General features: G+C 58.9%; 1 protein-coding gene across 26 annotated transcripts in view; it reads left to right on the top strand.

Annotated features, from left to right (window-relative positions):
• Positions 1-25,083, top strand: part of NCOR2 (nuclear receptor corepressor 2) — a 240,904-nt gene that overhangs the window by 201,407 nt on the left and 14,414 nt on the right. For 13 of the 26 annotated variants that reach the window (XM_026457393.1, XM_026457404.1, XM_026457401.1 and 10 more), the window contains 17 exons: positions 1,942-2,062; positions 3,092-3,263; positions 8,114-8,278; positions 9,330-9,469; positions 9,954-10,056; positions 10,318-10,422; positions 10,702-10,805; positions 14,189-14,339; positions 16,520-16,660; positions 16,924-17,010; positions 17,989-18,275; positions 19,874-20,228; positions 21,618-21,839; positions 22,451-22,702; positions 23,785-23,934; positions 24,091-24,240; positions 24,332-24,548. In XM_026457393.1, the coding sequence (XP_026313178.1) occupies positions 1,942-2,062; positions 3,092-3,263; positions 8,114-8,278; positions 9,330-9,469; positions 9,954-10,056; positions 10,318-10,422; positions 10,702-10,805; positions 14,189-14,339; positions 16,520-16,660; positions 16,924-17,010; positions 17,989-18,275; positions 19,874-20,228; positions 21,618-21,839; positions 22,451-22,702; positions 23,785-23,934; positions 24,091-24,240; positions 24,332-24,548 (2,922 nt within the window). The remainder of the gene's footprint in view (positions 1-1,941; positions 2,063-3,091; positions 3,264-8,113; positions 8,279-9,329; positions 9,470-9,953; positions 10,057-10,317; positions 10,423-10,701; positions 10,806-14,188; positions 14,340-16,519; positions 16,661-16,923; positions 17,011-17,988; positions 18,276-19,873; positions 20,229-21,617; positions 21,840-22,450; positions 22,703-23,784; positions 23,935-24,090; positions 24,241-24,331; positions 24,549-25,083) is intronic. The other 13 variants (XM_026457417.1, XM_026457416.1, XM_026457402.1 and 10 more) reach the window with 6 other exon arrangements.

Genomic DNA, 25,083 nt, shown 5'->3' with positions numbered 1-25,083 from the left:
GCAGCGGCCAAAGGAGAGGCTTTAGGTGGTCCTGGGAGATCACGCAGGGTCTGGACAGGTGGAGGGAGGGGAGGGAGGAGAGTGGGCCGGTGGTGGGGGCGGTGGAGGTGCATGCAGGAGTCAGGGTGACCTTCCTCGTCTGGCCCCCGCCTGTGCGCCGTGGGCAGCCTCAGCAGGCATCACCGAGTCTGTGTCTGCTCTCCCCGCTCAGCTGAGCATGTGGCAGATGCGGGCAGCAGGCTGGTACCTGCAGGACAGGCTGGTCACATGCCGGTGACCCCATGGTCCTGCTATGGCAGAGAGTGGCGAGGGGACTGCTGGCAGAGGCCTCAGCACCCTGGGCATCGGCCCTGCTCATCTGCAGGAAGGAGGTGGGTGCTTCTGGGCGCCTGGTATCCCGCACTGGCAGCTGAGTGCTGGGGTGGTGTGGTGGTATGAGCTGTGTCCCCGTTGTCACAGCTCTCACCTCGAGGCCAGTAGGCTGTGGCTTACAGTCTGCACAGGATGTCGTCACTGTGGTCACGGCACAGAGTAGAGGCTGTGCCGACAGGACCTGCTGGCTTCTTGCACCCAGAAGTTTTGCCTTCTGACTAAATTCCAGGCCCGTGTCTGCTGCCCCCACACCTGCCATGTGATCATTTCACTAGCTCAGAAGACCTAGGACACAGACGGGGTTCTGCATTGCCTCCAAATACACCCAAACGCAGGCCAGGCTGCTTCCGTACCCCCAAACTCAGGCCAGGCCGCCTCCAAATACCCCCAAACACAGGCCAGGCCACCTCCATACCCGCAAACACAGTCCAGGCTCCCTCCAAATATCCCTAAACTCAGGTTGGGCAGCCTCCGTACCCGCAAACGCAGGCCAGGCCACCTCCATACACCCAAATACAGGCCAGGCTGCTTTATGCCCAGCAAATGCAGGTTGCAGGAGGGAGTCAAGAACTGGGCAGCCCCGGGCAGCCGCACTGGGCAGGTGAAGGGTTCTCAGGCTGGAGCGGATCCAGTTCCTGCCCTCAGAGACCTCATGCCAACTGGGGAGCCAGATGGGGATTATGGCAGGTGTTGTGCCCAGTGTTGGGGCCTTGGAAATCCTGGAAGGCTTCCTGAAGGAAGCAGCACCCACTGAGCAGCTTGGGAGCCACACCTCAATGCATGCTCTGCTAGGTACCGTGTGCCCTGTGTCAGCCTCTGGTTGTGCATCTCCGTAGCAGACAGAGGAAGGAACTGTCACTGTGGCTGACTGGTGGACAGTGGGCGTGCCCTGCCTACCCCTCCACACAAAGCCTGTGGCCTGGGCCCTTGTTTTCATGTCCTCGTCCTTCATGGATAGTGTGTGGTAGAGATTCCAGGAAGTGGGTGCAGCTCCCCCACTCCTGCCTCTGTAACCGGAGCTCATTCGGCTCCATGCCCACTGTCCTGCCCTGGCATCCGAGCCTCTCAGATTCGAGTGATGAGGAATCTCTTGATGAATTTCTTCATTACTCTGTCCCTGAATTGGGCTGATTCTTTGACTTTCTGGCAGCTTCTGGAGGGCCACGTGTGGTGTGGGCCTCAGGTCGGGCTTCTCTGGGATTTTCCTTGCCTGGGGCTCTCTTTGGGGATGTTTGATCCCAGCCTGGGCCTCTAGCATTGCCCGGCTGGCCTCTCAGCCAGGGTGGGGAGGCTGGCTTGGCCCCTGATGGGGCCTGCAAGAACCAGGGGAGTGAGTGAGGAGGCACCTGCCTGCCCACTTGTGCCTCCCCTCCCCGGCCCCAAATCTCGGTCTGTTTCCCCAAGAGAAACGGTTGACATTGTCTGGGTGACCTGCACGTCACCTCACGTCTCAGGGCCTTAGCCTTGTCCCCAGGGCTTGAGACGGGAGAGGCCGTCAAAACCCAACAGCGCCCCACCTGGGAGAGTCCGGCTGTGGGCCCCCAGCTGATGATGCTCGTGTACTCACAGGCTGCTGTCTCCAAGGCCCAGCCTCCTCACCCCAACTGGCGACCCCCGGGCCAACGCCTCGCCCCAGAAGCCACTGGACCTGAAGCAGCTGAAGCAGCGAGCGGCTGCCATCCCCCCCATCGTGAGTGCCCACCCCCAGAGCCCCGCAGAGCCCACCCTGACCTTGACTTCCCTGTTCATCGAGACAGAGAATCCCACTGGTGGGAGCGTGCACCTGCAGCCCAGCCCATCTGCTCCTATTTCCTGGAGAAATCCCCGTGGAGATGAGGTGGGAACAGCTGGGGAAGCTGGCACGCGCACCGGATGGGGCTCCGGTGAAGGCAGGGACTGGCAGCCTAACGCCTCCCCGCTTTCACCCTGCAGCACTCTTGAACCCCCACATTAGATACTGGGTCATGGGGAGGCAGGAGCTTCCCTCACCCACTCAGCTATAGCAACAACTTGGCCAGGGAAGGGTGGGGCTTACCGGTTCTGACCCTGGGGCCCTCCGGGAACACCCCCCTGGAAGATTCTCTCAGCTGGGTGGGTGGGCCCGCGGAGGTGCCTTCTCTAGGGAGGTGAGTCTGGGCTTCCCAGATGCAACTGGGGGCTCTGGGCTAAAAGAACCTAAGCTGACCAGGCTGGTGGTCCCTCGGGGCTTTGAGTGATGGGCTCAGGGCGTGCCAGGCTGCACTGCCCAGTCCCCCAAGGCCCACAGAGTCCTGTTACTCAGTCCTGGCTTCCCTGAGACCCAGAGGATTTGGGTCCACGGAAGGAGCTGGAGGAGATGGTAACAGCAGGCTCCAGCCTCCTGTCCACCACCAGGCTGCTGAGCCAGGCTTTTTGGGAGGTGGGCCCCCCTGTTCACCACCGGGCAGCTGGGCCAGGTTCTGGGAGGTGGCTCCCCCTGTCCACCACCAGGCAGCTGGGCCAGGTTCTGGGAGGTGGCTCCCCCTGTCCACCACCAGGCAGCTGGGCCAGGCTTTTTGGGAGGTGGGCTCCCCCATGTGCTCTGTGCTAAGACCTCCCCTTCTTGCCCCACTGGGGACCTTGAGCATGTCACTGGCTTTCCCACGCCTTGGTTTCCAGGCTGGTCACGTGCATGTCTCTCCCTGACCCTTTCACCTTCGGACACCCTCTGTGGATGCTCACTTCTGCCTGCTTCCCTCAGCAGGTCACCAAAGTCCATGAACCCCCCCGGGAGGACGCAGCTCCCACTAAGCCAGCTCCCCCTGCCCCACCACCGCCACAGCACCTGCAGCCGGAGAGTGACGCCCCTCAGCAGCCTGGCAGCAGCCCTCGGGGCAAGAGCAGGAGCCCGGCGCCCCCCGCAGACAAGGAGGGTGAGTGCACACCAGTGGCTGAGGGGGGCTGGGGCAGCAGGGGACTGACGGGCAAGGGATGTTTGTGTGTCCAGAGCAGCTGCTGCAAACCCCACGGCCACAGTGGCAGGGAAAGCAAAATAAACGAATGGAACAGTTGAGCAGGCGGAGGCAGTTGGGAATGGTAGGGACTGCGGCAAATTGGAGAACTCATATTTTCTCTGAAATGGGCATGTCTTGGCCTTGGCCAAGAGTAACCCCGTGGCAAATCACGCCTGGGGTGGTTCTTCTAGCAAAGCCAGAAATCCATCTTCTTATGTGAAATCCCCCTGGTTTCTCAACATAGACAACTTCTCAAAATTTTCAAAAGCATTGTGAATACACAAAAATGTGTCTGCAGCCCAGCCTCTGATTCGGTGTGAATCAGTCCACGCAGGAGCTTCTGGAATCACAGATGGGGCCCAGCACCTGGCTGGCGGCAGCTCTGGGGCCTGGACAGGAGGGGCTGTCCTCCCCAGCTGGCATTCTGAGCTTGCTCCAGGCCCAGGTCTCTGGGTTCACCAGGAGCCAGGAGGGGGGGGTGACTCCTGAGCAGCTGTGTCACAGTGACGGCCCCGGGCACACCTCACTGTCATCACGTGAAGCTCAAGGTTAGGAGACAGGCAGGCGTAGTTGCTTGTTCTCTGGATCTTCAGTCTCTGCCCCACTTCCCACTGGGCCCAAGAAATTATGAACCTGTGTCCCCAAAGAGGCATCTTCTCCAGGTCAGCCTGGCATGCAGCAGGTGCTGTTGTGCCTTGCAGGTGTTGAGGGCTACCTCCCCAGAGGTTACCCACCCTGGGCTAGCCCAGGCGCCTGCTGGCAGGCTGTTCCAAAGGTCTGAGGGCAGCAGGACCCCAGGCCGACCTCCTGACCAGCACAGCCCAGCGACGAACCCTGGTGACCGGAGCTATCACCAACTGTCCCCTCCCCACTGCCTTGGGTGTGACGTCCCCCTTCTCTTTTTTTTTTTTTTTTTTTTTTTGAGACGGAGCGTCACTCTCGCCAGGTTGGAGTGCAGTGGCGCGATCTCCGCTCACTGCAGCCTCTGCCTCTGGGGTCCACCCGAGGCTGGTGGGTCAGGACATTTGTTGAAACCCAAGGCCTCAAGCACCATGCTGGACAGTGGGGGTTCGGCAGGGAGAAGGGGAAGCTCTGCTGTGGGGAGCGGCTGTTCTTTTGAGTGAGGAGGGTGTTAAACCAGGGAACACGTAATGAAGCAAGATGATTTTAGAGTCTTTCGTCCATCATGAGAAACAAAACGGGTTGAGTGAAGAGGCAGCTCCGGGAAGGACCCTGTGGAGGGGGGAGCAGCCCCGCCATGGGAGATCTCTGGGTGGGCGTTGCGGGCAGAGGGAACAGCACGTGCAAAGGCCCTGGTGTGGAAGCACGCTCGGGTGTGTGAGGAGTCGCCGGGGGTGGTGTGGCCGGGGAAGGGTGGGCGGGTGGACGGGGAGGGAGGTGGGGGCCGGATTGTGTAGGGCCTCTCAGGCCACAGCAGGCAGTGGATTTTTGTCTCAGGTGTGGCAGGGGCTGCTGGAGGGATTTGAAGTGAGCATGTGTTATGGAAGGGGAAGGGGGTGCTTGTTATCTGATTTATATCTTGGAAAGCTCTCTCTGGCCGTTGTTGAGTCAAGGGCAGAAGCAGGAGGTCACAGCACTGCTCTTGGCAGGCGACAGAGGCTGCCTGAACTGCACAGGTGGCTGTGGAGGTGGAAGGAAGGGCGCATCGGGAGTTTGTTTTGGAGGCAAAGCCAGTGGGGCGTTGAACCCGGTGTGGGGATGACGCCAGGGATGTCTCGCTGGAATCGGGATGCCTCATGACAAGGGCTGGGCTGCCTGGGGCCAGGGTACAGTGTGCGGCCCAGGGGGTGGCTCTGGGAGATGTTGCGGGTTTGGGGCACCAGCCCTGGAAGGAGCTGTGTATCCATGTCAGGGGCCCAAGCAGCTTTGGCCAGCATCAGATCTGATCAGGGCTGGAACTGCACGGCGCCAGCCAGGTCCTGCTGAGCCAGGTCACAGGCCCCTGTCCTGGGAGAAAGGGAGCCACCGGCCAGCAGTTTCTGCAGCTGGCACTCAGCCTGTTGGTGTGGCCAGGGCCTGTGCCGTTTCCTGGCCTCACTCCCCATGGGGACGGTGCACCTGGCGTCAGGCCCCGCATGCCTTTCTTGCACAGCCTGGCTTGCAGCTCAGCTCCCACAGGGACACACATGAACTTGACACCCAGTGCTACCTCTCTGGTCTCTCAGGAAGCCAGCCCTCTCTGCCCCTGGCTCCCACACAGAACGGCGCAGCCAAGCAGGTCCCTCGGGGCCCCCTGGGCCCAGCTGGAGGAACAGGTTGTCTCTCCAGGCTCTCGGCCGCCCGCCCAGCCTGGCCTAACCCCAGCTTGCCTTCCTGCATCGAGCAGCTCCCCTCCTCTCCCTCCCAGCTCTCTGGAACTAGGCTGGAGGAAGCACCAGAGGCAGACAGGGCTGGGTAGCCAGAGGGGCCAGGTCCAGGGCGTTTGCAGGATCTCCAGATCTGAGGCAGGCCCTGTACAGCTGCCTCCACTGGGGACTGGTTAAGAAGGAGAATTCCCCTGCATCTGTGCCCCCCTGCCTCCTGTGGGCTGCCCACCTCGCCAGGGCACGAGTTCAGGGAAACGCAGTCTTCCGGGAGAGAATTGGGGGCGATTTGGTACACAGGCCTCCTTGCCCACCTGCTCTGCTCACGGCAGGTATCATGGATTGATCTTAGCACTGTCCTCCGCTGCCACACCCCAGTGGGCCCTCAGAACCTCTTCTGTTCATCTGGAGGTGGCGTGATAGATGACCCCTGCCTGCCATTCCTGTCGCAGCACCCAGAGACCTCTGTCATTCCCAAGTTGTATCTCTGCTCAGCTTCTTGGCCGGTTATCTCCCCCAGGCTTGGTCCTCAGGGAGAGGGTCAGAGCTGAGGACAGATTTCAGCAAAGGGTGACAGGCCGGCAGGAAGATGCCATGAAGCCAGGCCTGAGCCCCTGGGCCCTGCTGAGTTTATAGGATCTCCCCAGGCCTGAAATCTAGGACCCATCATTGCTTCTCTGCCACAGGCAGTGTGGCATAGCAGTCCGGGTTAAGGCTATGGTCTGCAGCCCCTGTGCCTGAGTTCGAAGCTGCTATCTGCCACTTGCTAGCTGGAGCCTTTGACCAGGTGGCTTAACCTCTCGGCCTCTGTTTTCCCATCTGTGAAATGGGGATAATCAGTCAGTTCCTTGTACGGTACTGTGAGAATAAATGAGTGAACATGCTTAGATTCATGTCAGCCATGGAGGCCTAAGAGAGCATTACCTCTTGGTGTTGCCCTTTGCACGCTCCGCCTGGTAAGTAGCTTTGCCCGCGCTGGGGCTTCTCAGCCAGCCAGCGCACAGTCGCTGTTTGCACTGGCTCAGTGGGCTTCTGATCCTGACTCGGCTGAGTATTTGCTGGTGAACTCAGATAAGCCCATTGGTGTGTCTGTACCTCAGTTTCCCCTCTGTAAAATGGGTCTGGCAGCAGTCTCTGTATGAGCTTAGCAGGAGGCTCATGGAGGCCATGGGGTCCTGAGCACAGTGCCTGTGCTGAGTACCACTCAGCAAACTGAGGCTGACGCTGCGGTTGTTATCTGGAGGGTCTGGGCTTATAACCCCCCACTGCCTGCCACAACATACACACACAGGCACACACACACATCCATGCACTCACACACAAGAATGAGAATTCCCCTGCATCTGTGCCCCCCTGCCTCCTGTGGGCTGCCCACCTTGCCAGGGCACAAGTCCGGGGGAAACTCAGTCTTCCAGTATATGTATGCACATACACGTGTGCGCACGCACACACATGCACACACATCACAGGTTACCTCCTTCAACATTGTGTAGAGAACAAGCCAGCAAACTTTTCCTGCAAAGAGCCAGAGAGTAAATATTTTAGGCTTTGTGGGCCAGACAATCTCTTGCAAGGACTCAGTTCTGCCATAGACAATAAATAAATGACTAGATGTGACCACGCTCCAGTAATAGCATATTTACAAAGTCAGACAGTGGGGCCAGGCGTGGTGACTCACGCCTGTAATTCCAGCACTCTGGAGGCCAAGGTGGGAGGATCTCTTGAGCCCAGTAGTTCAAGACCAGCCAGGGTACACATAACAAGACCTCATCTCTACAAAACCAAACCATAAATTAGCCAAGCGTGGTGTGGTGACATGTGCTTGTAGTCCCACCTACTTGGGAGGCTGAAGTGGGAAGATCCCTTGAACCCAAGAGTTCAAGACCAACCTGGGGCAACATAGCAAGACCCCATCTCTACAAAAGTAAAACAAATTAGCCAGGCATGGTGTGGTGGTGGGCGCCTGTATTCCCAGCTACTTAAGAGGCTGAGGTGGGAGAATCATTTGAGCCCAGAGGTCAAGGCTGCAGTGAGCTGTGACAGCACCAGTGCACTCCAGCCTGAGGAACAGAGGGAGACCCTGTCTCAAAAAAGTTAGGGGCAGACAGACCCCCTGAGATACCGTTCGCCACTTCCTGGCTTAGGGGCCTGTCCAGGGGCCTTGGCTTGCTGGACTTGGCTGAGTGCCTATGGGGTTGCAGAGCCACAGGGTCCCGTTCTCGTCCTCAGGGGCAGCTGAGAGCCCCCAGCCCAGACCTCGAGACCCCTCCCCTGCTGAGCAGAACACCATGGGGTTACAGAGCGGCGCCCGGGCAGGCAGACTTGGGGGGCTTCCCAGAGGAGCCCAGGCTGTCACAGGCCGCCACGACTGTGGGTGCAGGAAGGCCGTTTGAGTAGGGTCAGCCAGGGCTCCCGAGGTCTGACTGCCCCGCCTCCTGCCCTCAGCAGAGAAGCCTGTGTTCTTCCCAGCCTTCGCAGCCGAGGCCCAGAAGCTGCCTGGGGGCCCCCCTTGCTGGACTTCCGGCCTGCCCTTCCCCGTGCCCCCCCGTGAGGTGATCAAGGCCTCCCCGCATGCCCCGGACCCCTCAGCCTTCTCCTACGCTCCACCTGGTAAGTAGCTCAGCCTGAGCATGGGCTTCTCCTTCAGCCAGGGCCCAGTTACTGTTGGCACTGTTGGCACTGGCTCAGAGCTGCACACAGAAGCACCTTAAAGCCTCATGGGACCCGGCTGAAGGGACAGCCTGGTCAGTGGAGGGAAAGGGGGAGACTTTTTGAGAAAGCTGCCCCAGGATTGAGGTTGAAGCCACTGGCAAGAGGGAGCCACAGCAGGTGCTTGAGCTGGCGAGGGGCAGGCTTAGAGGGAGCTAGGTTTTCCATTGACGGCTTAGAGCTGGAGAATGGGCAGATGGTAGAAGAGCCTGGGGAGGGAGCAGAGGTGCTGCCTTGGTTCACAGACTGTGAGGCTGCATTTCAGCCCTGTTCTAGGTCCTGCAGTCCTGCTGGGCCTTGCCAGCTGCATAGCAGCACAGCCGGGGGCTGGCACAGACTGTGTTGGTAAATGCTGGTCCCGAGGGATGCGTGGGCCCAGGGAGCCAGAACAGGGAAAGTCATGCCAGGCAGACGGAACAACATGTGCAAAAGCCCTGTGGCAGGAGAGAGCAGGCACGCTTGAGAAACTGAATCCGGCCGCCACTGCCGAAGCTTGGTACCCAGTGAGCCAGGCCAGGCGAGCCTGAAGGCCAAGTCAGGTGCCGAGACTTTCTCCTGAGGGCAGTGGGGAGCCATCGAGGGCACACAGCAGGGGGCGGGTGTGCACCAGTAGACTTTTCCAAAAAGGTCCCTTTGGTTCCTATAAGGGGAAGGGGCTACTGGAAGCTACAGTGGAAACGGGAAGACCAGTTAGGGGATCCAGGTGAGAGTTGAGGGGGCTTGGATCAGGACCTGGGCGGTGGGGAGGTGGAGGCTTCCCCAGGATAGTGGTGTCTGCATCTAGGACTCAGGTCACTAATGAGGACAGAGCCGGGCAGGGCAACAGAGGGGCGCGCCTGGATGGGCGCTTCCTGGCCAGGAGAGGGAAGAGGTGGAGTGCAGCCCGGGGTGTGTATCCAGCAGGGACAGGACTGCTCCTGGGCCCCACAATGGACAGACATGTGCTCCACAGGTCACCCGCTGCCCCTGGGCCTCCATGACACTGCCCGGCCCGTCCTGCCGCGCCCACCCACCATCTCCAACCCGCCTCCCCTCATCTCCTCTGCCAAGCACCCCAGCGTCCTCGAGAGGCAAATAGGTGCCATCTCCCAGGTGAGTGGCAGCCCTTCCTTTCTTCCTTTCTTGGGGGCTTGGTCTTCTTATCTGTGAAGTGGGGGCAGTGGCACCAGTGAAGTCTGGGTGGGGGCCGGGGCCATTTCCACTCAGGCCTCTGCGGTCTGAGCTGGCTGGGTCCTGCCCCAGGTACTCAGGGCCTCGTCCCTGGGGGGTCACTCTGTGTTGCAGTCAAGGGCACGGCTCAGGAACCAGGCTGTGTGGCCTCAGGCAAGTTACTTAACCTCCTGTTTCCCCCACTGCGAAATGGAAGGGCAAATGCAAGGGGCTCAGAGGATACGGCCACTTCACAGGGGAGGGGGCCGAGGCTGGGGAGCAGCAGTGACTTGTCTGCCATCACACAGCTGGACAGCAGCCCCGGCCTCTGACCCACACATGGGCTTTGTGAAAGGAGCATTAGGCACTCAGGACTGTGGGGGAGGGACCAGGATGCCCCCGTGACCCCACAACTCTGCGCCTACAGGGAATGTCGGTCCAGCTCCACGTCCCGTACTCAGAGCATGCCAAGGCCCCGGTGGGCCCCGTCACCATGGGGCTGCCCCTGCCCATGGACCCCAAAAAGCTGGGTAAGGCTCCTGGCCCATCCATCTGGGTGGCTCAGGCTGGGCTCCGTCCGGCTGTCCTGTGGGTGGGGGCGGGGCAGAGGAAGGGGTATCTCGGCCCACGGTACTCCAGGTAGCAGCTGGGAGGTCCCCCCTCAGCAGCCCTGGCTGGAACGTGGTGAGGAGGGGCGGCGCTTCCCAGCCCCTGGCTCAGGTTGGGTGGGGACAAGCCTCCCGGGACTCTGCCCCGGCAGCGCGTGACTCGCTCCTCTTACTGGTCCTCAGCGCCCTTCAGCGGAGTGAAGCAGGAGCAACTGTCCCCACGGGGCCAGGCTGGGCCACCGGAGAGCCTGGGGGTGCCCACGGCCCAGGAGGCGTCCGTGCTGAGAGGTGAGGGGCCCTTCTGCCCTGGACCCCCAGCATCTGCCCCTGTTCCCGGGATGCCCAAGGGGCCCTTTATTCAAAACCTGCTGGGGAGCATCATCTCCCAGAGGGTCTGGGGGCCCCTCTTCACAGCCGCCTCCCTCACCATTTAGGGGTAGGGGGACTCCCTCTGCGTTGAAACAAGCACAACTTGTGGGCCGCTCAGTCAGGGTGGCTCTCAGGACCGGGGCCTGAGGAAGGAAGGGCCACAGACACCCCCTCAGCCCCGCGTCTTGTGTCTTCCAGGGACAGCTCTGGGCTCAGTTCCGGGCGGAAGCATCACCAAAGGCATTCCCAGCACACGGGTGCCCTCGGACAGCGCCATCACGTACCGCGGCTCCATCACCCACGTAGGTGTCCTGGGGTGCGGCTTGAAGGATGGGTTGGGACCAGCGTGGGACCAGCCCATCTTATAACCCCTCATTGTCACCAAACCATTAGCCTCAGCCGACGGGGTGATGACTGGGGGACAGCAGTTCACTCCATGAACTTGCATCTTGTCTGCATGGAGTCAGGCACTGGGGTTGCCAAGCACAGCTCAAAACTCTGCTTTCAGGGAGCTGCCATGCAGTGGAAGGAAACAGACCAGGATAAATAAGTAGGCTGGTGAAAACTGAGCAGGCAGAGGCAGAACGTTAGTGCACTGCGGCTGAGAATGCCCGGCCAGGGACATTGCTTAGACAGGTGAGGAAGGTGACATGTCAGCTGTGACTGGAAGAAATTGAGGGTGCAAGCCATGCAGGAATCTCAGGGAACAACGTTCTAGGCTCAGGGAACAGCATGTGCAAAGACAGAGCATGAGAGGGTTCCTGAATCGTGCCAGAACTGGTGCCCCAGCCTTGCAGCTGGTGAGCTGTGGACCCAGGGTTTTGTGCCACGAGTGTCTGGCTCTAGAACACAGTGACAGAGTGTGGGCTCATGCATGTGCACACACGCACACATGTTCTAACAGTGGAGCTTCGGGCAACAGGATGGTCCACAGGGAGGTGTTTTTGACTCAGGCAGCGTCAAATCCCACCACAGAGGAGCCATTTACACTTCGTCCTTCCCTGAAATCTGTAGGTTTTAAAACTCGGAGCTTTCAAAGGCAACTGTGCTGAGTGGGAAGGGCAAGTGCTTTGGGCAAAAGTCAGGCTGAGGGCCCTCGGGTGCCAGCTCCATCACCCACTCAGGCAGGCAGCAGCCTGCCCTGACTCAGTTTCCCCTTTGCTAACTATTCCTGGGGGAGTTAGCACTCCTAAAGTCATAGGAACCTTTGAGGTTCCCAGGCGTCCGCCTGCTCTGGGTTCCTGGGTGGCCATGACCCGCACCCTTCCTCGAACCCTCCCAGTTACACACACCTCTTTGATTGCTTTTGGCAGAGAGCCAGCTGCCAAAAACGTGTGAGACAGGCGAGGGTCAAACTTCCCTGCAGTCTCACTACCAGATGGTGAGGAAGTCAGCGTGTGGCCTGCACACATAGAGCCGTTTTATTAGCCGAGTGGGTGCCACAGGCAGGGACCATGTGGTTCCACGGCTGGCGAGGGAGGCTCAAGGAAGTCGCAGCTCCCTGATCCTCCAGGGACTTCCTGCCCATCTTGGGAGTAGAGTTCATTGGGGCCAAGAGCAAGAGGCTACAGGCTCATCTCCTGGAAGCAGACGTTATGCAAACAGAAGCTTCCCTGTTAATGGGAGTTTGTGCCATGTATTCTCCCAAGAGCAGGGGCCACCGGCTGGATTTCTGTTCTCTGTCCATGTCCCTGAAGATGGCACCTCTAAAATACTGTAGCTCAAAAACATCAAGCAGGGCACGGTGGCTCATGCCTGTCAGCCCAGCCTTTTGGGAGGCCAAGGTGGGAGGATAGCTTGAGCCCAGGAGTTTGAGACCAGCCTGGACAAAAAGAGGCCTATCTCTACAGCAAATTTAAAAATTGGCTGGGCATGGTGGCACATCCCTGTAGTCTCAGCTACTCGGGACTGGGAGGCAGGAGGATCACTTGAGCCCAGGATTTTGAGGCTGCAGTGAGCTATGACGGTGCTCTAGACTCCACCCTGGGCAATACAGCAAGATCCCTTCTCAAAAAAAAAAAAAAATCAGATGCCTCAGTTTCACCATGGAGAGCCCCCCCACACACACTTTTAAATCATTTATTGTGGTATTCAGTAAGCCACTGATTTCTGCAGTACAAACCCAGTCTGACATGGACCATCTGATGTTAGGGCTGGAGACAGAAAGGGAGGCACTTGTATCAGCTGTCTCCGGGTGGGGCTTTTCCCTCCAGGATGCTGCAGGCTTCCCCTTGTGCTTTCCTGATGGGAGCGGTGGCTGCCCGGAGCTGTCACCTGACTTAGCACCTATTGTGCCATACTTTAGTGCACAGGTGACTTACAGCACTGCAGGGGGATGCTGCTCAGAGTATTTGCTTTGAGAAGCCTGGGGGTAGCTCATTGGAATTCAGGGCATCTTGCTGTTGCCCTCCACAAAGACCAGGATCTGCGATGAGCACCCCGGGGTACCAGGTGCTGCCCTCTGCCAGGGAATGTCCCCAGCTGGGCAAGTTCAGCCAGAGACTCAGAGCTCACTGGTCCAGGTCTTGGGACACAGTAGGGCCCCTACCGTTGAATCTGCTCCTGGAATCCTAGGAAGAGAAGAGGGATGTTGAGATTTGGGGATCCCTTGTCTGTGCCAGCTGCCTTTGACAATCATCAATGCAGAATGTCTCCATTTTGAGGATGTGCAAACGGAGGCTCAGACAGGAGGTCCCACGGTAACTCGGTAGTAAAGTTGCTGTTTGACACCCAACATTCTGACTCCAAAGTCATATTCTAACTCTGATGCTTATGTTCTTGAAAGTCACCCGAGGCAGCATGCTGCCCCACGTGGCCGTCTGCCCTCTGCTTGAACACAGCCTCTGACGGGGAGCGTACTCCCTGTACGGTAGTGGTTCTCAGTCGGAGGGAAGCTGTGCCTCCAACTGTCTAGGGACATTTTCAATTGTCCTAACTTGGTGAGGGACACACTGGGGAGGCGTGTGCTACTGGCATCTAGTGCTTTGAAGCCAGGGATGCTGTCATATAGCCCGCAGTGCACAGGACAGCCCCGCAACAAAGAAGGGCCCAGCTCCAGCTGGCAGGAGGGCCGAGGTGGAAAACCTGGGTTAGAACGAAAATTTCTGGTGTCCTGCCCTGACGTGAGTCCTTGTCCTGGTTTTAGGAAACCAAAGTGCATGACGTGGTCATGGGCACAGCCCAGGAGCAGAAACCCCAGCATCCCCACCAGTTACCGTTTTCAGTAACTGAATGTCAAGGCTCTGAGAAGTAAAACCCATGCAGTGCTGGGGACGCAGACTCTAGGACCAAAACGCCTGGGTTCAAGTCCCCGCCTGCCCCTCATTAGCCAGGTGACCCCAGGTAAAGTCACCGTGCCTCCCTGTGCCTCGGTTTCCCCATCTGAAACAGGCATAATCAATAGGGTTGCCTTAGGGTAGTTTCAAGGATTAAATGAGCGGATCCATAGAGAGCACCCAGAAGAGTGTCCAGTGCTCATGGGAAGCACTGGACAAGGGATCCTCATTCTTCAGCTTCCTCACAGGGTTTGTTCCGTGCAAGCTCTTACCCTTTTGAGACAGTGTGTGTGTGGACACACGTGTGCATCGGTGGGCACATGGGCTTGTAAGCACGTGTGTGTCTGCATTTGAGTTGAGAGGGGTCCTGGGCTGCAGCCTCCTGGGCGCTCACCCCTCTGCACCTGCAGGGCACACCAGCTGACGTCCTGTACAAGGGCACCATCACCAGGATCGTCGGCGAGGACAGCCCAAGTCGCCTGGACCGCGGCCGGGAGGACAGCCTGCCCAAGGGCCACGTCATCTACGAAGGCAAGAAGGGCCACGTCTTGTCCTATGAGGGTGAGTCGCGGGAGGAGAGGAGGCCCAGGGACCAGGGGAGGTATGTGCTTGGCCCACTGAAGTAGCTTCACAGGGAGGCAGGGCTGGGTTGACATCAGAAAGCACAATCTCATAGGTATGCAAGCCAGCAGCAGGGAAGCTTTGGCCTCAGCTGCATCCCACCTCTGCCTAGTTCTTTACAATTTAGGAAACAAACTTGTGGCCAACCTTTTTAGAAGCATAGGAGGGAAACTGAGGCCCAGAGCAGAAGCCCAGGCTCACGCCACCAGACCTCCGGCACGGTACTGACAAACCACGCAGTCTCTCACTGGCCATGAAAGAGGCCACGGCCAGAATGCGCCTCACCCTGCCGCGCCCCAGGCGCGTGCTGCGGAGCCCCCATCCTCTCCCTCTCTGGGCTCTGGGTTCCAGAACCAGGAGACCCTGCCAGGAAGGAGTTAAGGGAGTCGAGTGCCGGGAAAGAGAATTGCCTGGCAGCCTAGGACACCCGGGGGTGTGCAGATGAAAGCTGCTAATGGGCCTCTCTCAGCACTGCAGCTGCAAGGCCCGGAACTGCCTCTCCTCCATCCGCCTCCGCCTGTGCCCGCGGCCCCCTCCCCAGGCCTGGGGAGTGGAGGTGGCACTGTGTGGCTTAGGAACATATGCGCTCCCTGCTGCCACGGAGAGAGCCTTGGAGACAGGCCTGCAGCTGTGTCTTGGGTGCCAGCTCATGCCCTGGTGCCCCTGGACTGAGTGCCCTGGGGGTGGCGGGAAGCCTGGGAAGGGCTGGTGGCGGGGTTAGTCAAGGGCTTGTCTTGAGAGGTCACTGGGTAGAATCCCACCTTGGGACCCCAGACCAGTGCCTGAACCTTTATAGGCCTTGAGTATATCGTCTTCATCATGGGTTTCAGTCGGGGCCCTCAAACTCTCGTCTGCTCCCTGGGCCAGGTAGGCAGTGCGGGCAGCAGCAGGTGTGAGACTATAGGGAGTGCGGAGGACTCTGGTGCCTGCCCACGCCGTCCACTTCCCCACGGCCACCGGTCAGCCAGGCTTCCCATCTCTCCGTTTTTATCTGCAATCCCCCAATGTTTAAACATTGGCGGTTAATTTGGAGTGTTTTCTGAACAGCAACCCAGTACCCTCCTGTTGGCAACCACTGGAGTAGCTCATGGGCTGTGGGCCACACGAAGCAATGGTTGAAAGCCTGAGAGCCTGTCAGCTGGTCATTCCCTCTGAGGGGTGGTGCGGGGGCTCATTTCTGATAGCTCTGGACTCAGCTGCCCTGGAAGGAGAGCCCTGGCTGATGGGCAAAGCCAAGCCTTTACCTTCGGGGGCCACGTCCGTCTGTTCAACCCTCTGCCTGTCCGGGGAGGGGTGAGCCGGGCCAATCTGGGCTCCTTTGACCTGGCGAGGCCACTCCTGCCACGGAGACCCCCTCACCACTCCCTGCAACACACCTTTCCATGCACATGCGGACTCGTGGTCGGACACTCACATGCACATCGACACAGGCTTCTGGGTGTGACGTGTACACATGCAAAGCCGTGTACTGCCTGGCACCCTGGTACATGTGTGTACATGGACCCACTTAGTTCTCAGCAGCCAGGCGTGTGCCCACATCCACTCCTGCACACACAGACCCGTGCCAACGCACATGCGTGCCCCTGCCTGCCCCCACATCCACTCTGCTGATGCATCAGTGCGCACGCGTGCTCCTGCCTGCCCCCACATCCACTCTGCTGATGCATCAATGCACACGCGTGCCCCTACCTGCCCCCACATCCACTCTGCTGATGCGTCTTTGCTCACATGCATGTGTGTGCACATGTTCACGCCCCATGTCAGCACCCGTGTGTGTGACCACAGACTCGCATGCTCATGTGTGGTCACAGGCACACCCTTGCTTGCAGACCAGCACCCTGGAGGGCTGGGGTACGGAGTGCAGGCAGCGTGCCTTGCTTTTCCCACTGTGTAACCCCCTGGAAAAGCTCCTGGGTCCTGCTGGCAGGCCTGGGGGCTGCAGGCTGTGGGCTCCCTCTGGAGGCCTCAGCTGTGAGGCCTTGTGACGGGGCCAGCATAGAAGCACTGCTGGCTCTTGCCCACCAACTCTGCCTGTCCTGCCTGTCCACCACGGTCCTGGGCCCATGCACACGGTCACCCCGTGCCCAGCTCAAAAACCACGTGCTTTGTGTGGTTTCCAGGCGGCATGTCTGTGACCCAGTGCTCTAAGGAAGACGGCAGAAGCAGCTCAGGACCCCCCCACGAGACGGCTGCCCCCAAGCGCACCTACGACATGATGGAAGGCCGTGTGGGCAGAGCCATCTCCTCGGCCAGCATCGAAGGTGATAGCAGGGAAGGGACTTCATCTCTCAGCACCCCCTGCAGGGCAGTGGGGGGAACGGCTGACCCCATTTTACAGATGGGGAAACCGAGGCTGGGCTTTCTGAGGCTCCATCTGGAGGCAGCGCAGGGACCTTCACGTGCCGGGTCTTACTCCACCATCATCGCGGGGACGACCACTGGTGGCTGTAGACACTGACCCCTGTCACTGCCCAGTGCCGGCTCAGGGACCCATGGAATGATGGCCTTGCCCCCTCCCACCCAGGTCTCATGGGCCGTGCCATCCCGCCTGAGCGACACAGCCCTCACCACCTCAAAGAGCAGCACCACATCCGCGGGTCAATCACACAAGGTACCGCCCTGTCCCCTGCTCCCTGGGTGCCCCCAACGGGTGTACAGTCAAGCAGGGCACGGGAGGGGAGAGACACAGCCAGAGTGTGGTGGGAACTCAGGACAGGAATGCAGAAAGGCCTGCAGCACGTGCGTACGTGATCAGTACGTGAGTGACGGAGCAAGGGTGTCTCTTACTTATTTGAAAACAAAAATGAAAAGCAAAAGACCGCCGATCACCCCTCTGCTTTTAGGTGTTACATAGCAACTGCCCTGTGCTTGGCACTAACCCAGGTGCCCCCTGCATATCGTTTTACAGAACATCCTGGTGAGGCACATGCGATTGGGAGAGGCTTGGAGAGCTCTGAGAACTCTTTCAGGTTCTCGTGGCTGGTCCATGGCACAGCCAGCTACTGTGAACTTGGCAGCTTTGTGGTCTTTATTTTTTTATTTTTATTTTGTTGTTGCTGTTGTTGTCTGAGACAGGGTCTCACTCTTACCCAGGCTGGAGTGCAGTGGCACGATCTCAGCTCACTGTAGCCTCCGCCTTTCAGGCTTAAACAGTCCTCCCACTTCAGCCTCCCGAGTAGCTGGGACCACAGATGCACACTACCACATCCAGCTAATTTTTGTATTTTTGTAGAGATGGGGTTTCGCCCTGTTGCCCAGGCTGGTCTCAAACTTCTGAGCTCAAGCTCTCTGCCTGCCACAGCCCCCGCGAAGTGTTGGGATTACAAGCGTGAGCTACTGCACCCAGCCTGTGGTTTTAGCTTCATGAGTTGATAGTGTTCACGACTTACTGAGGTGGTTCAGTTAATATTCTCGTTTTATGTATGAAGAAGCTGAGCCCCAGAGAGATCAGATTCCCTGATCAAGGTCACACAGCAAGTGGGGGTTCGAACTCAGGCAGTCTAGCTCCAGAACCCACTGGTGCGGAAGCTCTTGGTGGGTCTGGGCGGGGCGGGGCGGGGCGTGACGGTCAGTGCTGTCCGCCCGGCAGGGATCCCTCGGTCCTACGTGGAAGCGCAGGAGGACTACCTGCGTCGGGAGGCCAAGCTCCTGAAGCGGGAGGGCACGCCTCCGCCCCCACCGCCCCCGCGGGACCTGACCGAGGCCTACAAGACGCAGGCCCTGGGCCCCTTGAAGCTGAAGCCGGCCCATGAGGGCCTGGTGGCCACGGTGAAGGAGGCGGGCCGCTCCATCCATGAGATCCCGCGCGAGGAGCTGCGGCACACGCCCGAGCTGCCCCTGGCCCCGCGGCCACTCAAGGAGGGCTCCATCACGCAGGTACGGCCTGGGGCCAGGCAGGCAGGCCCAGTTCTAGTAGGGGCGGCGGTGGCTATGGGACACTGCCCTGGGCCTCTCCACATAAGGAAACTGAGGCTGAGAGCCCTCGCCTGCCTTACAGTCAACCAACTGCTCATCACCGGGCCTCGGCTGTGCAAGTTCCAGGGCTGTGCAGGGGGCATCAGGCTCCTGACCTCATTCCACTGAACTCCTGTTGTTCCCATTCTTCAGGGAGAGAAATGGAGGCCCAGAGAAGCCAGGCAGGCTTCCAAGGCCACAGGACTCAACATAGTCACGAGTAACTGAATAACTGCCTCCGTTGAATCTTTGGCGCGGCTTGAGGATGTTGCATGCGTTCATTGTTTCACGTCCTAGCCATGCTCTGAGGTCGTTTTCTTAATGACCTTATTTTATTGCTGAGTAAATGGAGGTTCAGAGAGGTTCAACGACTCACCCAGAGTCATGCAGCAAATGCAGTTGTGAAACCCAAATCCAGATATTCCTATAGCTGCAGCATCCACTGCACCCACCAGCAGGTTGCACCATAAGAGGCCCTAGTCCCACCAGGCAGCCCCAGCTCAGTAGGGGAAGTTCCGTGCCGATGGTACGAGGAGCTGCTCGGTGGAAAGCCCCTGAAGGCCACCGTCCTTCCATGTAGGCAGAGGTGGCCTCCTGTGAAGGGGGAGAAGAGTGGGAGCCACTCCGGGGCTGTGGGGCTGTGAGGCGGAAGGATTGGGGTGGGTGTCCCGGGAGGGGTTCCAGCTTGCAGGAAGGTTTTGAAGCCGGGAAGAAGGTGGAAGCAGTAAGATCCCTGAATGCCAGGGGAAGGGTTTGGCTCTCAGCCCCTAGGCAATTATGGAGTCCTGGGCAAGCATCCACCGCATTACCAAGACAGGGGCCAGACTCTAGAATATTCTTTTGAAAAACAAGGGCAGTTCCCCTTTTTGTGAAAGTAACGAAGACATCCCTACATAGACTTTTGTTGCTTGCAGAGCCCTAAGGCCCTACCACATCAGTGTCTCCCAAGCCTGCTGAAAAGGGGCAGGGGACCTGGTGGCCTGGCTACGAAGGTCCCAGTCTGGACTGTAACCCCCGCCATTTCCTCAGCCACCCTTTCGGTCGGAGAGCAAACACCTCAGCCCTGACCTCAGTGTCCCCGGGGCTGAAAGCCTCAGGGCAGGTAGCATTGTGTCTGGGTGCTGACTTTCTCTGCTCGGCATTGGGTGGGCCACGGAGGGTCTCAGGCTGAACAGAGGAAATTTTTTACCCACGTGAGGGTGTTGGGCGTCTTTCTGGCAAACTCCAGGGACCATGAGACGGCCTATCACTCGCAGCAGGGAGAGCTGACTGCTGAGCTTTTTACCCCTTTCAGCAGCCCGCCAGGGAGCTTGGGGACCAGGGTCAGGCCCGGGTGGGCAGGGCAGTCAGTAACAAGCGTGCCCGTCTCAGGGTTAGCAAAGCTCTCTGTCTCCCTGCCTCTGGAGGGATAAGATGTCACTTCCATCTTATAGATGACAAACTGAGGCTCAGAAGGGGGATGCAGCTGGTCTGGGCTATGGCTGTGGCCAAGGCTGGAGCTCACACCCCCTCTGCCCCAGGGCACCCCGCTCAAGTACGACACCGGCACGTCCACCGCTGGCTCCAAAAAGCACGACGTACGCTCCCTCATCGGCAGCCCCGGCCGGACGTTCCCACCTGTGCACCCACTGGACGTGATGGCTGACGCCCGGGCACTGGAACGCGCCTGCTACGAGGAGAGCCTGAAGAGCCGGCCGGGGACCGCCGGCAGCTCGGGGGGCTCCATTGCACGTGGTGCCCCGGTCATTGTGCCTGAGCTGGGCAAGCCGCGGCAGAGCCCCCTGACCTATGAGGACCACGGGGCACCCTTCGCTGGCCACCTTCCGCGAGGCTCGCCTGTGACCACGCGGGAGCCCACGCCGCGCCTGCAGGAGGGTGAGTGGGGTGTACGTGGGCCTGAGTGGGGTGGGCGCCTGTCTGGGAAAGCTGTGCCTCCCCATCCACCATTAGCTTAGTTTGCACCTGGGTCATCATCGCCACCTGCAGTCCACCGCATCCAAACCACCTGCAGGCCTGTGGGCTCTGCCTCCAATTCCAAACCCCGTCCAATTTCTTGCCACCTCCCAGACCACCATGGTGTCTCACCTACCTTCTCCCACGCCCCTCCCTCTTCCTGCTGTAATCCACTCTGCAAACAGCTGCCCGGATACTTTTTAAAAATGCAAATCAAATTATTCCACTTCCCTGCTTTCATCCTTCTAGCAACTTCACACATTTTGCTATGGCCTTGGGGCGCCTGCATGTTGGGGCCCTGCCTGCCTCTTGTTCAACCAGATTCCTTTGTCCTCCCCAGCCCCAGGCTCCCTTTCTCTTTGTTCCCTGGCCATGCTCAGCTCGGTCAATTCCGTCTTCGCTGGGGGCCTTTGCATGGCTCCTCCTCTTTGCCTGCCATGTCCCTGCCTTCCAGATCTTTACAGACTGGGTTTCTTCCCATCCCTCGGGTCTTTGTTTAAATGTTACATCCTTGCGGAGGCTTCTTCTAACCAAACCCCCTCTCCCCACTTCATATCACATGCTGTGACATTTTAAAATTGTCTTCCGGCCAGGCATGGTGGCGTACGCCTGTAATCCCAGCACTTTGGGAGGCCGAGGCAGGCAGATCACCTGAGGTCAGGAGTTCAAGACCAGCCTGGTCAACACGGTGAAACCCTCTCTACTAAAAATACAAAAAAATAGCCGGGTGTGGTGGTGGGCACCTGTAATCCCAGCTACTCGGGAGGCTGAGGCAGGAGAATTGCTTGAGCCTGGGTGGCAGAGGTTACAGGGAGCAGAGATCATGCCACTGCACTCCAGCCTGGGCAACAAGAGTGAAACTCCATCTCAAAAAAAAAAAAAGAAAGAAAATTTTCTTCTGCGGGTGTTTCACTCTGTAATTCTCATTTGTTTGCTAGTTTATCACCTGTCTCTCCCATTGAATGTCAGTTCGTGGGGGCTGGGATTGCTGTCTGCTTTGTTCACTGCGGTGTCCCCAGTTCTCACAGCAATGCTTGCCACATTGTAGAGGCTGCATCCATTTTTTTTTATTGATTGAGTGAGTGAATGGATGAAATAATGAATTTTTTAAAAACTATAACACAAAAGCAAATGAGTCAAAGGAAAAAAGTGAACTAAGGCAATGAAGAAATGAAGGAGTGAATGAAGAGGCCTGGTCCTTGGAATCCCGAGGACCCTACCCTCAAACGACTCCCCATAAACACCAGCCCCAGAGGCCCTGCATGGGGAGCCGGTGCAGAGGCCCGATGCATCCACCTTGCCCGTCCACAGGCAGCCTGTCGTCTAGCAAGGCATCCCAGGACCGAAAGCTGACGTCAACGCCTCGTGAGATCGCCAAGTCCCCACACAGCACCGTCCCCGAGCACCACCCACACCCCATCTCGCCCTATGAGCACCTACTTCGGGGCGTGAGTGGCGTGGACCTGTATCGCAGCCACATCCCCCTGGCCTTCGACCCCACCTCCATACCCCGCGGCATCCCTCTGGATGCAGGTGATTGCCCCGGGGCTCCCAGAACCCTGCAGTGGTGCTGCACAGGGCCAGGGACCTCATCAGTGTTCCCTCAGGGACTCCTTAGGCATCAACTGTCAGGTTCCCCTGGATGGGGAAACTGAGGCCTCGAGATTGGAAGACCCAACAGTGTAATCATGACCAGCTTAGGTTGGAGCAGAATTTCTCTGAGTAGTTGGCAGGACATGTGGGGTTAAACATTTCAGTGGTTTTCTTTTCCTGCAGGACTTACCAGTGCCTTTAGCAATGCAATGGTATCGAATGAGGACTTGTGTATATGCATTTTTCAAATAGACATGATCTGAAAATTTTTTTAAAATGTCGCATCCCTTTAGTGTGTTCATCTGCATTGGGATGTCCTATGTTTGGGACAACTTCCATGCAAAAAGCATCCTTCATAGAAGTCAGCCCCTTGTGTCCCGGGGCAGTGTTTTCTGCTGTCTGACGCTCAGTTCGGGCTTGTGCTTTGGGCAGCCACACATGTGGGTAGGAGAAGCTATCCAGGTGCAGAAGTAGGGGCATCCAGGCAGGTGGAGCGACACCATCAGGCCTAGGTGTGGCTGGCCTCACATGAGCTCCCCTGTGCCCCACAGCTGCTGCCTACTACTTGCCCCGGCACCTGGCCCCCAACCCCACCTACCCGCACCTGTACCCACCCTACCTCATCCGCGGCTACCCCGACACGGCGGCGCTGGAGAACCGGCAGACCATCATCAATGACTACATCACCTCACAGCAGATGCACCACAACGCAGCCACCGCCATGGCCCAGCGAGCCGACATGCTGAGGGGCCTCTCGCCCCGCGAGTCCTCGCTGGCACTCAACTACGCTGCCGGCCCCCGAGGTGCGTGGGCGGGCAGACCACCTTCACTGGGTTTGGCCTTATTCCCAAAGGACACGCGTGTACCCCTGTGGCCTTGCGGAGGCAGCTAGACCTGGTAACCTTGTGGGTCACGTTGTGTGAACAGATCTGAGTGGGTGGCCTGGGGTTGTGCATGCCATGGTGCTGGTGGGCATCTGGTAGGTGAGTGCCAGCGTGTGCCTCCTGGCTGCATCCTCAGTGGGTGTGCATGCATCTGTGTATACTCTTAGGATACAGGGGCCTCAGGAGCTTAAAGAAAGATCAAAATGTGGCTGGGCACAGTGGCTCGTGCCTGTAATCCCAGCACTTGGGGAGGCCGAGGCGGGTGGATAACAGGATCAGGAGTTTGAGACCAGCCTGACCAACGTGGTGAAACTCCATCTCTACTAAAAATACAAAAATTAGCCAGGCATGGTGATGCGCACCTGTAGTCCCAGCTACTCGGGAGGCTGAGGCAAGAGAATCACCTGAACCCGGGAGGCAGTGGTTGCAGTGAGCGGAGATTGTGCCACTGTACTCCAGCCTGGGGGACAGGGCGAGACTCTGTCTCAAAAAAAAAAAAAAGAAAAAAGATGAAAATGTGAGGTGAGGCTATTTGGAGTTTGTTCCTTTGCCTCGTAAACAGCCCACAGCTGCTTTGCATGCACATGTTCCAGGCTGTCCTCAGAAATGCTTCTGGAATAACCAAGTTCTAGTTGGGGTTCAGCTGGAAAAGCCGAAGTCACACTAGGTATTTTGAACAGCAAGGGTTGAATACAGGGAATGGATTGTGTAGGCGTCAGAGGCTGACGGGGCACAGAGGGACTGAGATGGGAACCAGTGAGGGCAGCTGCAGGAGATGCCGCGGCTCAGGCTTGGGGGCAGAAGAGGAGGTGGGACCGAGAGAACCTGAGCATTCAGGAAAGGGTTCTATGGCTGGTGCTGGGAGCTGAGGAGGGTGCCCGCCATCAGCTCTGCTGGCTCCAGGAGTGTGTGCCATGCTCTCCAGGAGGGTGATCTGGCTGGTGGGCAGCCTGGCCTCTCTCCTCCCTGTGGCTACAGCCCTGGCCTAACACCTCCCGCAGGCATCATCGACCTGTCACAAGTGCCACACCTGCCCGTGCTGGTGCCCCCGACGCCAGGCACCCCAGCCACCGCCATGGACCGCCTTGCCTACCTCCCCACCGCACCCCAGCCCTTCAGCAGCCGCCACAGCAGCTCCCCACTCTCCCCAGGTAGCGCCACCGCCCAGTCCGGGGTGGGGACCCCAGCATCCATGGGAGGTGGCTGGGGATGGGCAGCAGGCCCTGCTCTCTCTGTCCCAGCCTAGAAGACAAAGCCAGGCTCTTCTTGGGCCCTGGGGCTGAGTCTCTGGCCTTTGGGTTTCCTAGGAGGCCCCACGCACTTGACAAAACCAACCACCACGTCCTCGTCCGAGCGGGAGCGAGACCGAGATCGGGAGCGTGAGCGGGATCGGGAGCGGGAAAAGTCCATCCTCACATCCTCCACGACGGTGGAGCATGCGCCCATCTGGAGGCCCGGTAGGGCATCAGAGCCCCCCACTGCCCCCGCCCGGGACTCCCTGTGGGCCGCAGGAGGCCTCCCCCTGCTGATGCCACTGCCTGTCACCAGGTACAGAGCAGAGCAGCGGCAGCAGTGGCAGCAGCGGCGGGGGTGGGGGCAGCAGCAGCCGCCCCGCCTCCCACTCCCATGCCCACCAGCACTCGCCCATCTCCCCCCGGACCCAGGACGCCCTCCAGCAGAGGCCCAGTGTGCTGCACAACACGGGCATGAAGGGCATCATCACCGCCGTAGAGCCCAGCACGCCCACGGTCCTGAGGTGGGCCAGGTTGGCACGGGGGAGGGGAGGGGACGGGCGGGTGGATGGGTGGTCAGTGGGAGGATGAGCAGATGAGAGGACGCTTGGTGGGAGGTACATGGGAGGTGGGTGCGTGGGCAGATGTGTGGGGGTAGAAGAATAGAGTCGTGTGAGTAGTAGATGGATGGGTGGGTGGTTGGGTTAGGTGGGTAAGTGGGAGGATAGATGGCTCAGTTAGCCAGGTGGATAGATGAATGGGTGGGTGTGTGGGTTAGGTGGGTAGGTGGGTCAGTGGAAGGATAGATGGCTGGGTTAGCTGGGTGGATGGTCAAGTTAGGTAGGTAGGTGGGTGGGTGGCAGGATAGATGGCTGGGTGAGCCAGATAGATGGATGGATGGGTGGGTGGTTGGGTTAGGTGGGTAGGTGGGTCAGTAGGAAGATAGATGGTTAGGTTAGCTGGGTGGGTGGATGGATGGATATGTGGGTGGTTGGGTTAGGTAGGTAGGTGGGTGGGTGACAGTATAGATGGCTGGCTTAGCTGGGTGGATGGGTGGTTGGATTAGGG

This window comes from Piliocolobus tephrosceles, chromosome 10, assembly GCF_002776525.5.
Source record: "Piliocolobus tephrosceles isolate RC106 chromosome 10, ASM277652v3, whole genome shotgun sequence".
Taxonomy (NCBI): Eukaryota; Metazoa; Chordata; class Mammalia; order Primates; family Cercopithecidae; genus Piliocolobus; species Piliocolobus tephrosceles.
The sequence above is the reverse complement of the archived record's forward strand: the minus strand, read 5'-3'. Positions and strand labels throughout refer to the sequence as shown.